Source organism: Pyxicephalus adspersus, chromosome 3 (assembly GCF_032062135.1).
Source record: "Pyxicephalus adspersus chromosome 3, UCB_Pads_2.0, whole genome shotgun sequence".
In the NCBI taxonomy this organism is placed as follows: Eukaryota; Metazoa; Chordata; class Amphibia; order Anura; family Pyxicephalidae; genus Pyxicephalus; species Pyxicephalus adspersus.
This window is the reverse complement of record NC_092860.1, coordinates 107,804,709-107,817,443: the sequence shown is the minus strand read 5'-3', so window position 1 is coordinate 107,817,443 and position 12,735 is coordinate 107,804,709. Positions and strand designations below refer to the sequence as shown.

Sequence of the window (12,735 nt, the reverse complement as noted above, 5' to 3'; positions counted from 1 at the left end):
CCATTCTGTAAGAAACAAGATAAACTTGCATTTAAATGCAGAGCAGCTATATGTAGCAGAGACATTTCAGGTAAAAGAAATGGGTAATAAATAGAATTGATGCATATTGCTTTAACATAGGAACTTTTCCTATGACCACATGATGTTACTGGAAAGAAACACTTTGCCAATATATCTTTAAAGTTTTTTGTTGTTGTTTTGCTTCGATGCAATGTTTTAGGGTTGTCACCAAACCAGAGGGAGAAAGGAAATATTCCAATGGCATTTCTCCTCACTTTGGAAAGATCTTGTCTGACCGTCGTATCTCTGGGAAAAGAAGGGAAAATGTCCCCAGTGGGAGGAAGACAGAACGAAAGACATAGTATGATGATATTGTTTTATCTTTTCCCTATTTCATTTAAAAACAGTTTTGATTCATATATGCATTTAGACTCCACAATTTACAACAAACAGTCTTATATACTTTTAAATGTTTGAAACATGTATTTAACAGTTGAAGTTTTTTTTATTTTACTGAGTGTAAAGTTATAAACAAAGTTAAACAAGGGCAAAACCAATCCACATCTGGCCTTCATAATATTTGTAAATACTAAAAGCAACATTTGCGGAGAAGTAACAAAAGTTAGGAACAGTGGTATCCCCTAATAAGGTTTATACATTGTATTACCTGTACAAGATCGTGGACAGGCAATATAAATTATTACGATTACAGGTATCTGTGCAGTGAATCACCATAGAAAACTAAACATAAATGAACTTCAGCACTTGATCAAGCATTAACCACAAACCAAACATGGATAAGCAACTCTAGGGTCACCTGTCCCAGTCTACACAACAAAAAATTGACAGGTAAGACTAAACTAAGGAAAGGAATATCACAGGAGCCTAGTAAAAAGTATGTAATCAAACTTATTGGTCAAGAGTAAGATTTTATTTTGACAGTTCACAAAGGGTAGCAAGGCAATGATGAGTTGGAACACTGCAGCCTGCCATACACCCCATCTCTTATCCACAAAAACATGATATGAGGGGGGACCCAAAGGTAAAAGGACTGTCCTCCATGTGGCTGGACCGCAAGTGGAGGGAATTATCCATTGATAAACTGATGTAAAGTGGTAATAGTGGTAAGTAATTGTCTTGGGGGGGGGGGGTTATTTAGGAGATCATACTCTGTTCAACTTTCAAGGCTCATTACATGACCTGACATTACAAGGTTGGGACCCAAAAGAAACATGACTTGATTAAGGTCAGTGCTTGTTCCCTTATCCCTAGCCAGGTGGACACCTCTATGAAATGATCTCACTCCTCAGGCAGTGATTGTATTTAAACGCTTTTCTCATTACCCTGTCAAATTTGAGGGAGTAAAGAATTTATTTAAAATATTGCATCGAGGATCAACCCCATTCTGGACGCTCTTCAAGCAGCCAGAACAACGAAAACATTAGAAAAACTTGCGAAAAAATCTATGAAGTCCGTGGTTACACATTCGACGAGTTGTCAGAAGCTACAGGAGTGACATGGAACTCAGTGCAGCGCATTGTGACTGAAGACCTGTTCTTGTTGTTCCGGCTGTTTGAAGGGTGTCCAGTACTGGGTTGATCCTCGATGCTTAAATTTCCTTTTTTGAAGCGTGGAAACCATTTGAAAACTCTTGTCTAACATCACTCATTTGTAATGATTCCATGGGTGTTTTGCCAATAAGAAAACAAAAATTTCAAACAAGTTCTTTGCTCCCTGAAATTTGACATCACATTTTCAACAGGGTAACGAGAAAAGCATTTAAAAACAATTACTGCCTGAGGAGTGAGATTGTTTCACAGAGGTGTCTGCCTGGCTACTGACGGGCAAGGGATAAGGGAACAAGCACTGACCTTAATCAAACTTCCTCCAATCACGGTCCAGCCACATGGAGGACAGTCATGTTTCTTTTGGGCCCCCCCTTGCATTTTCAGGTCATGTAATGAGCCTTACAAGTTGAACAGAGTATGATCTCCTGAATAATCCCCCCCCCCCCCTCCCCAAGACTATTACTTGTATTACCACTTTACAGCAGTTTGTCAATAGATAAGTTCTAAACAGGAATGCAGTAAAAGGTAAACAATTAACAAAAGGATAACAATTACAGAACAAGCACTAATAGAACTGCATTACATTTTCTGGATGTCTAAAGGTTCAGTGTTATTTGATTTTATGCAAATCTTAATTAAATATAAGTTGTCATAGCTTTGCCTGGGCAAGGAGGTAATTTAAAGCATATCTAAATCCATTTCTGAAAATGTACTATTTTGCCCTTTATCAATCCTTAGATATGTGTCACAGATTCCTGCAGGTCCAGGGGATCTGTGTCACCTTCAGTGCCACCCACCTTACGCTCCTCTTCTGCCAGCACCAGCTCTGCTAAGGCATCACCTCCTCAGCTCACTTTCTGGTCTAGGTCATGTGACTCCCAGTCAGCTGCTAAACTACCTCAAATGACTAGAGTGTTTCACAGACGGGCTCCCCCTTGCTGGTGGAGATGTGAACACCACCAACCTCTAGTCTCCAGCACCCCCTCTGGTGGTAGGATAGGATGCAGCAGGTCACATGGCTCCATCCATCACATGACCTGCCCTTAAAAGAAAGTAAAGGGCAACAGGAAATTGCCTGAACAAGGAGTTCCTTTGGCTCTGCTTCCAGGTTCCTGTTGTTTGTTTCTCTCGTTCCTGACTCTTCCTGTATTGACCACGGCTTGACCTTGACTACTCCTGATCGCTGCCTGCCCTGACCTCTGGCTTCCTTGACTACTCTCTGCTCCACGCCCCCGTACCACGTCTTGTTCCTGCCTGTCAGCAGTCACCTGCCTCTGCGTGCATGGGGGCCGCAACCTGGCAGTTGCTCACAGCGCAACACCCTCACCTCTAGAGACTCTGGTAAAGACCGGGCAGCTGCTTAGACTCTGCGCACTGTGCACATCTCTACCAACTGTGCTGGTGACATGGAGGGTTCACCATCCTGACTTGCAGCTACCCTGTTACCCATGATACATCTCATGTGACAATACAAGAAAGTTTTTTTCCATCAAATGGACCACATTGAAGTTAGAAAATATTTATGACATTTTAGGCCCAAGGGGGCACTATACAGTAATACTTTTTACAGGTCAAGAACATTCTTAGCAAGTAAAGAATATACCTGTTAATCTTGACAAAATGCAGTGTCCTTGTCACCTCCTATAAAATGAAAATCACAAACATCCCTATCTTTCCTGCAACCAATGATGCCATCAATGCCCCATGTAATGGAGATTGACCAAAGCAGATATGTTTGGGGAAAAAGTCCAGTCTGTGTGACAACTTTTGGTGCTGATGTAGTAGAGAAATAATTGTAGTTACTCAGGGAAAAGAAGTTTTTTATTTGCAGTAATTAACAAACTTCCATCCCCAGTAGTTATCTTAATTAAGATGGCCAAAAACCCAAACCCAGAAGAGGAATAGGTTGAGATGTCAGCGCTGGCAATGGAGTTAAGACTGGTGAATTTAGTTCTATTTACATATTAGGGCCTAAGGTTGATGCTCATATTAGGATTTAATATCTTATAAAGAAAACAGTTAACCCTGCTAACTGCTTCAGGTAACTGCAGGAAACCAGATTTGCATGTGGCTGTATGGGAGCAGAGGGACCCCACGGCTTAGCTTGCAGAAAGCTCACTATGGGTTTTAAATGCCCCTTATTGTTTTATTGATGCATTGATCTATATGCCGTTTATCATAAGCAGATTACCTGCAAAATGTGACCATCCAATTAGTATTTATAGCATTGATGTGTGTGTTTTTAAAATATATTAATATTGGGATTTTAATACTATTGGTCATATCCTGTTGACTATTATCCCGAAACCTCTGACAAGGGTAATTGTTTTTTTAAATTATTATTTATATGAGAAGTAGGATGTAATTCAGTTATCAAATTTATGGTTGCAGTGCCCATAGACCTATATATGTAGGTCTGCTCTATTAGTTGGATAGTTACAGAAAGAAGATATCTGTATAATAGATTTTAATGGATGTTCAGATTAAGTAGGAGAGTAGGGCTGCTTACACATGACCAATTTTTCTCGCTAGTAACAATCTTTTGTGATTATTAATATAAATCAACATGTTTCCAACAACAAAAGAGTGACAGATGAACGTACGAGCGATGTACACAGGGGGGGGTGCGACTGAGATCCATGAACCACGTTGGGTGATCATCTCACATGTGCAGATAGCTTACAAATTGCATGAAAGGGAAGGGGTTATAGTGTAGTTGTTGAGTATGGGTGTGACATTAATTAAAGGTGAGTGGTCCCCAGTTCAGTGTGTTGCAGTTACTGCTCTATAATGGAATCTTGTATATGAAATCTAAGAAAAAAAATTGTTTTTCATTTTTAAATTGCTACCAAAAGGCAACAAAAAGCAATATGATAGAGGCCCTGAAAGATATAACACCAAACAATTTTTACAAGCAACAAAAACAGTTGAAATTCAATTTGGGATACACGGTTTGGTTTTCTTTAAAAGAAATATAAACAATTCTAGCCCACAATATTTTTTTGTTTTTAATTTTTTAAAACAAACTTTATGGATTCAGAGAATTCTTTAGTGGCTTTATTGTTATGTAGTTCATTGTTGACATCAACATAACAGCATTTACAAAGTTTTAAAAGGCATAGTCATAGTGTTGAATAATAAAAGATGTTATTTCATTCTGAATGAACACTTAGAGACAGGTTAACAAAAACTAGAGCAAAGTTGAGTGGTTGTGGACCAAAACTTTTCAGCTTTTACTTTTCAATTAAAACAAAGAATGTGTATTGACATTGTGGATTACTATTCCAAGTTCGCTACAGTGTTCTTTGCTCAACTATTTTAAAATCATTCCCACAATGTCTTAAACAGTATACATTTTTTTCTCTCATAAAAATAAATTATATTATAGTAAATTTATGAATGAATGTTCATGGTATGATCATACAAAGAATGTCTCTTGGATTTAATAACCATGCCTGCCTCGTGTTTAGTTTAGTTCTCCCCTATAATGCTGTATGGAATATTATCATATAAGCCACTTAAAGTTGATTCATGTGCTTTTGAAGACCTTTATTATGATTTCTTGTTTTTCTGTTGCGCACAAAAGTATTTTCGGTCTTCTATTAATTGAAGTATGGTCTAAGCTTTATGCTGATCTCCTGCATTGAGTACCAAGACCCTTTCCAGTTCATCCATACCATTCCGTCATCTGTGCCATGCTTTGCCATATCATATGTGTAATGACCACCCCAGTAATATCTGCCATTGGGGTTTGCAGCATGGCATCTATTGTACCACCATCCACCGCCATCTTCTTTTGAGCACTGTTTGTTTGGATCTGCAGTTAACCTAAAGATAAAATAAGTAGCATATGTTAAGCCAATGTTACGGAAATGTGTGAAGACTTAAGGATATTAAAGTTGTCATAGAGGCCCATATTGTTATTATGGCCCTGCAGCTTCCAGGGTTCTGAGTTCTATTCACATAACAAATTCTATTTGTATGTTGAATTCGCACTGATGCTGTATTCCAGTACCAAAATCCAAAATATAACGGGAAGCGTTTATTATTCTGACAAGACAGGCCATAGAGTATGTGTGTTTTGTGCTTTTATTATTATTATTAATTCTTTTAGAAAGCCAAAATAATTAAGTTGTAAACTCAAGTAGAAGCTGATGTTATTGATCCAATGTAGTCTGTAAAATAATGAACAATATACAATAGAAATAAATGGTAAATGTGCTTCAAGCTTTATACATACCATCCATCATTGTCTCTGTCGAATGTGCTGAAGAACATGCCATTGTGTATTGTCATGGTTCTGTTTTCTCCTTTCAGTTGTGATGCCCCATCCATAAGAGCATTGCCTGCATTTCCCTTGTAGCCACTGACAGACAGCTGATATTTATTTGCCTCATTTTGTACGGTGAAAGCAGTGTACTGAGCAGTTACTTTTTGACCGTTCCAGTCTTTCATTTCAATCAAAGCTTCAGTGGGGCCCAGATTTGTAATTTGGCTAATCTTGTCATTGCCCAGCCATAATTCACCTAAGAAATAAAAAAGAAATATTTTGTACAATTACAAAACAATGCCAATGCATAATACTGGAAAAGCCCAAAAAGGAAATCTTATTTTTTACCCAGGGTTAAGAAATAACCTCACCCATTGCTTTAAAAGGTTGCGTAGCAGACAGGAGTTGAAAAATTAAGTGAAAACTCACTATAATTTTCCAATTATATGAACAGGCAGATTTGGTTATTTTTTTAATTTGCACATCATTGTGTAATTAAACTGAACACAACAACACATTTTAAAGTCAGCCTCATTGTATCTTAATATTTACTTGTCAACAAGGCTTTGTTTACATCATAGATTTGAACTACAGAACTATATAGCCCCGTGTCAATGAGCTTTGGGCTTTGTGTAAGCTTGCCTTTTCTGACTTGTGATTACAGTTCTGAAATGCACAAAAGCCCTAAAAATTCCTGTCACGCATTTAGCAGCAAACATTTTTGTTTTCAAAGAATAAAAACTCTTGCTTTCATATTTATCAATTTTGTATAGAAGCACTAAAAACTAAAACACACTCTGCAGAGCAGTGATAAACTTTAACCATGACAATTACACATTTATAAATGCATATTGCACTCAGATAGTATTATATTGATCGATCTTTTAGGATCACATTAATTATTCCCACTCTAGTCGTGGCTATCATCAAACCCTAGATGACCAATTCAAGTCTACTGTAAACTCTGCAGAAATCTGCAAAGGTCAACCACTACAACCCTGTGACTTTGTAACCCCGAGAGCAAAAGACCGGGCAATAAAAAAATAGGGGGAGCTCCCAATAGAAACAATAGAAAAAGCTCAAACAGGGCTAATTAATTCACTTATTCTGAGTGTTTCATGAAAAAAATAAATGCCTTAGTTATCAACTCTAAAAAACATAAATGTATATGAATAAAGCTTACCTGGTGAGTCACAGATTCCTTTTCCACCATCACGAGCAATATTTCCAAATCCGTTCTTGTAAGAATCCCATGTTCTGCCAAAGCCAACACTGCCATCTTGTCTGTTCTGGATCAGAGTCCATCCTGAGCGATTGCATAAAATAAACACACTGAGTATATATATGAAAATATTTGACTATTCTAAATGCTTCCAAAAACCCAAAGCTGCTGAATGGGTGACTATGTTTATATATATATATATATATATACAGAACAAAGATATTAGACATTATTTGAATGTAAGCAAGCTTTCCAAAAGTCTTCAAGTGAACCTGTGCATTACCCAATGACAAGCATTGTTTGTGTTAGGTGTATGTGCCGCATTTAACCTTTTTGGTTTCCTTTTTTTAAATAAAGTGTTTTATTTTGATTGATTTAAGCTGATTATTGTACCAGGGAAAAAAACTGCTGCAACACTTTTGCTTTTAGTACAACAGTGTGTGCTCACAATGTCTCAATGTCTACAAGTATTCCGAAAAAATAAAAAATAAAATCTGTAATCATAACTCTGTGGAAGTGCATAATGATTTTTAAAGTCATGGATTGCATGGACAAATGACAGATTCATTTTAAGATCTTTTTTTCCACATACACCAAGGGGTCTATATATAAAGCAGAGAATCTGAAATTGACTAAAATATTTCCTGGTGTAGAAGCAGTTACTGACATTAAAACACAAGGACCTGAAAGTTTCCCCTTCATATCAGATTTCTTGCTTTAAAGAAAGACCCCCTCAGTATGTGCACTAATATACTGTGAACTCATGTTAACTATAGGCACCACTGGTTCAGTTCTATTGCTGTCCTCAACAAGTGTGCTGGTTTAATCCATTATAAATAGCACTGAACTATTTTTACTATGCACCAGTACAAATCTGTATATCATAGGCAGAACTTTGTATCCAGTCTATTCTGTCACAGTACAACCTACACCCCTCCTTACCTCCATCTTGTGTGGTCATGTCACAATAAACTTTGAATGGCTTGAAGAACTCATCTGGTTGAATGAGGTACATCTCTGATGTCTCTCCACCCTTTCTGTAGATTTCCTCGCACTCTGCAATAATACATGTACATTCAGATATACAGAAAAACACACAGCACACCTAATATATCTATGTATGTGAAAAGCTTGCATAGAGCAAGCCAGGTGTAGTATTGAGCTTACAGTCTATTCTATTAAATATTGCATTTTTTATAAGTACATGAAAATTACATAAGCTTAGGTTTTAGGTCTGGGTTTAGTTGTCACCTATAATAAAGGTGTAAGATGCTAAATACCAAATTCAACAAATCATAGAAAGAAAACTGGAGGTAGAAAACTCTACCAAGATGCAATGACTTAGCAAGGGGCACATTATTTATCCCCAGCTCTCAGAATTATGTCTCCTTTCTCAAAAACATCTGTACCAACCCACTCTGACTGTATTACAACCTAACCTCCCATCATTGCCATGAAACTACAGAACCAAGGCATACAGGACTAGAGTATGCATTTAGAGCAAAGCTTCTAAAATAAATGAAAACCACATAATTGCAGGTATGATTTAAATATATATATATAGATTGATCATAAAATTTTATACTTTATATAAAGAATTAAATTCTATAAACTCTATGTTCTCTTCTTAGTAGCATGGTCATACTGTCTGCAATGGGATAACATTGCATAATATATTAGAAGATACCTTTGCCAGACACCACTGGAACATTGCATGTTGTAACACATGGAGACTTGCAGTTCTCCACCTGGGTGGATATGGTGGCTTCCAGTTTCTGGATTTTGGATCGCAGGTTTTCCAACACCTGACGAAGGATACGGAGGTTGGATGGGATGTTGTTGTCCATATTTACTTTGATATAAGTGTATTGCTCCTCCAGATCTTCATTGTATTCATTTATAACATTCTGATTGCCTGAAAAAGAGGATATTAGAGATAAAATATCACATAAAGCTACATAAATCATTTTCAAGTCTGTTATAAAAAAATCTGTACTTTAACTCTGTAATTTAAGCTAGTATCAGTGAATTGTTTGTGGATCCTAAACTGCTTGTACAGTAACACATTTAACAAGCATTGGTACTATTCAATTTTAATGGCATCCCAATGTCCCTTTCTGGTAGTGGACCTGCTGTGCATTACACCGCAAAGCATGGTACTGTATGTACTCTACATTGATGTATGATAGCAACCCTCACTGTAATGGCCGCATAGTTGTGAACCAGGCCTTGACCACAGAGAGCCAAATATTTTCTTCAATCAGAGTATGAGAGACAGCTATTACATTTTTGATCTGACTACTTGGGGTTTTCAGGGTTTAAATGTTGCTTGGCTTTTGCATCCCTTGGATATTTTGACCTGTATTGGTTCAACATATATTCTATTTATGTACTCCTTTCCCTGCCCTGTCTTAGTGACATTTTAAATGGTAAAATAGATTATAATTGTGATTTCTTATTATTTAATTATTCCAGCTACAAACAACATTTCAAACACCCAACACCCTTTACAAATTGGATCCAGTTAATATTTGTGTGAATCAGTTTTTACCAAATCAAATCCAGTGGAAGAACTTTGTGAATGTGAGTTTTTGGTAAAACTTGTTTGAACTTTGTCTCAAAAAATTTGAAAATAGACCCTACAATATAATAATATTCAAGGAAAGGGATCTTGTTGCATTTTGTTTTTATGGCACTGGGGCATAATAAAAAATCTGTATATTGTGAAGTACCTTCATTGACCTGTTGTCTCTCCTTCACCTTGTCTCCAAGAAGTGAAGCATACTTGTAGATGTTGGTTGATGACTGTGACAGTGACTCCACTCTGGGACGGACTGATGACAGGCTATCTTTGACAGTTTTTTCTTGTTTTAAAAGTTCACTTCTCAATTCACAACCAGTTGGACATAATACTCCCTAAAAGAGCAATTAAAACAAACTTTTAAGTATACAGGTCAAAGTTACCAACATTACTATTTACTCTTGCTCTGCACGTTTGCATTTAATTTTTCATTTGTCATCATGATACAATTGTGCAGCATAATGTGTTCTTACCAATTCTTCATATGCATGTTTACAGCCTCCTTCATCAGGATATACAATAGCTTCCTTCTTCTGCCCTTTTGCTGGAGGTTTGGTGGGACGTGCTCTGTAACCACTTCCACTTACAGGTGGTGGGGGAGGTCTTCGGGTGGGAGCTGGTTTTTGCCCAGCTAGAAGTGGGCGATGTCCTCTGGCATCTACTCCTCCTTCAGTCACTTCCTAAAATGTGCCCAAAATATAACCAGTAAGTCAATGGAAAAAGTTTCATTATGAAATGTTGCCTGATAATTGCATTCTTATTAGGCACATTTTACCAGATCCATTACTTTATATAGTATATAGTTTGCACTTTACTTGAAACAGAAGAATCATAATAAATTATTTATGTTATAGCCCAAATAAACTCACTAATGAACAAGGCAAATCTTAATAGCAATCAGGCTTATAAGTGAAAACAAACACTATATAGAAGCAAAATTGGTGGGCAGAATATCTGTTTTGGGGTCCAAAGGTACTTAACCATTGTACGACAGGTATTACCTCTCATCCATGTCATAGTGGAGGTATTGATGGCACCGATAGGAATGAAGTGCCAGAAGATCATTCACCCTCATGACACCCTCTCACACCAGGCTATGCATAATCATTAAAAGCATATGAAATATATTTACTGCTTTAAGCATCATCACTGATCTGGCCCTATCATCCCAGAATAAATATATGGATGGTATGATTACAGAAATTAGCTAATATTTGTCATTACAGGTAATGATGATCATTGTAGTAACAAATCAAATCACATTTTTATGTTGGATTGAAGATGATGATTGATAGCTATAAGTTAGGGGAATGTTCCTCAACCCATCCAGTGCACTAGGTGTTGATGTGGAAAGTGGTGACATTTTCTTATACAATACTAATAAATATACAGCAATACATTTTATATACCCACCCATCATATAGTGTAGACTCAATTATCTTTCAACATTTGTTCAGCATAAAACAATATGGAAAAATCATTCTTTAAAAGTAATTTGCATAACATTCACTAATTTATTTTGAGGGATGATGTTTTCTTATTGTTCACGTGATACAAATGTTTTCATTGAAAGATAATTGGGAGTACACTGTATGATAGGTGGGTATGTGATGTACCCTGAGTTGTATATGGTAATTCAGGAAGTTGGTATAGCTGGACAGGTATAACTATTAATAATCAGGTTACAAAACAGAAAAATTTCTTGTAAATAATGCTAAATGCAGTAATAATAAATAATAAATAAAGTAATAATAAATATAAATATATGCAGTACATATATCAAACGATAATATGCTTAAGCTTAATTATAGTCATGTAACCTAAGTGGATTTATTTACTAAGATTCATTTAAACTGTAATACCCCTATAAATTCAAAAAATAATTTTATTTTTTTAGCCTGAAATGTACACAGGCTAGAGTGAAAATGATTCTGTTAACAAATGCCCACCTATGTATATTTTTGATTTAGCTAACAAACACAAAAGAAGTAGCAGTAAAATAATCCTGCATACATACCTTCTTTGGTGTTTCAACCTGCAAGAGAAAAAAATAAAAAGATAAATTATGAACTGTTAGGTATAGTTTTGAATTTTACCAATGACCATTAATAAATATGACCTTAACATAAAGACAATATATTGTATGATTGTCTAATTACCCCATCATCCTCATCATAATCGCTAACGCACCACACTGCTGAGGCGCAGAGGACTAGTAACACGACCACCCTCAATAATTTAGCCATGCTTTGTTGTAATAGTCACTCTGGATCTAAAGTTTTCTTTTTATAGCTCAGTAGACATACCATGTGACTTCTGCCTGTCCTCTGATTGGATGAGCATTGCACAAAAAATGTGTTAATAGGTAATCTTTCCTCTTGTCCTGTTTACTGGAACTCTGAGTTATAAAGGTGGAGGTGGATGGTAAGCGGAGGTGGATGGTGCCAGTAAAAATAGTTCATTGCTCAAGTAAGAGTTGATGTACATTAAGTTTTAGTTTAGAACTGCTTGATAAATTTGTGTCAAGTCAATAAATCTGTGCAATAAATGCACAATAAATCCCTATAGATTTAAGTGCTTACCAGAACAAGACTTACTAAACTATCAGTATAGTTTACTATTAGAAAAAAATAAAATTAAAAACTTTGAGCCTACGTACTATATGCAACTGATAACAACCCTTCCATAGCACAATCCATTCCAGTTTTGTTGGATCACCCAGGTTCCACCATCATGGTTTATCTTCTCCAGTCTTGGAGATTACTCCTACTGATTACTGCTTCATTATCAGTTTAGAATGCTGAATTCCCAACACTTTGCAACACATACCAATGCACATGCATTTTAATGCACCAGAACATACAGATATGAAACATCTGTGCATCATGGTGTGGTGAACTAAAAAAAGGGTAAGGATATTCTTTGTGTGTCAGCAGCCTGTTTATTATTAATAATAATCTAAATTAATAATAAGGTGTGATGTACACCTAAATGATAAGGTATATGCAATAGTTTATCACATACAATTTGCCAATACCGGGACCATACACTACCATTGCAAAATCTTAATTGACAGCAAGGAAGCAGTGATGGA

At 36.4% G+C, this 12,735-nt stretch overlaps 1 protein-coding gene across 1 annotated transcript; it reads right to left on the bottom strand.

Annotated features, from left to right (window-relative positions):
* Window positions 1-4,610: 4,610 nt before the first annotated feature.
* FGB (fibrinogen beta chain) lies at window positions 4,611-11,937 on the bottom strand. Its single transcript, XM_072405939.1, has 9 exons — window positions 11,801-11,937; window positions 11,659-11,676; window positions 10,115-10,321; window positions 9,793-9,976; window positions 8,748-8,975; window positions 8,003-8,116; window positions 7,022-7,144; window positions 5,809-6,094; window positions 4,611-5,396 (listed from the first exon to the last, which is right to left on the bottom strand). The coding sequence occupies exons 1-9, from the start codon at window positions 11,885-11,887 to the stop codon at window positions 5,171-5,173; spliced, it is 1,473 nt and encodes a 490-aa protein (XP_072262040.1). The 5' UTR covers window positions 11,888-11,937; the 3' UTR covers window positions 4,611-5,170.
* Between the last annotated feature and the right edge of the window lie 798 nt (window positions 11,938-12,735).

Bases quoted from the DNA above. Each gene is read 5' to 3' on its own strand.
- FGB (XM_072405939.1), bottom strand. From the start codon at position 11,887: ATGGCTAAATTATTGAGGGTGGTCGTGTTACTAGTCCTCTGCGCCTCA. The intron at 8,117-8,747 runs GTATCTTCTAAT...GTATTATTGCAG, and splicing joins TCCAGTGGTGTCTGGCAAAG to AGTGCGAGGAAATCTACAGA. The intron at 5,397-5,808 runs GTATGTATAAAG...TTTTATCTTTAG, and splicing joins GACAGAGACAATGATGGATG to GTTAACTGCAGATCCAAACA.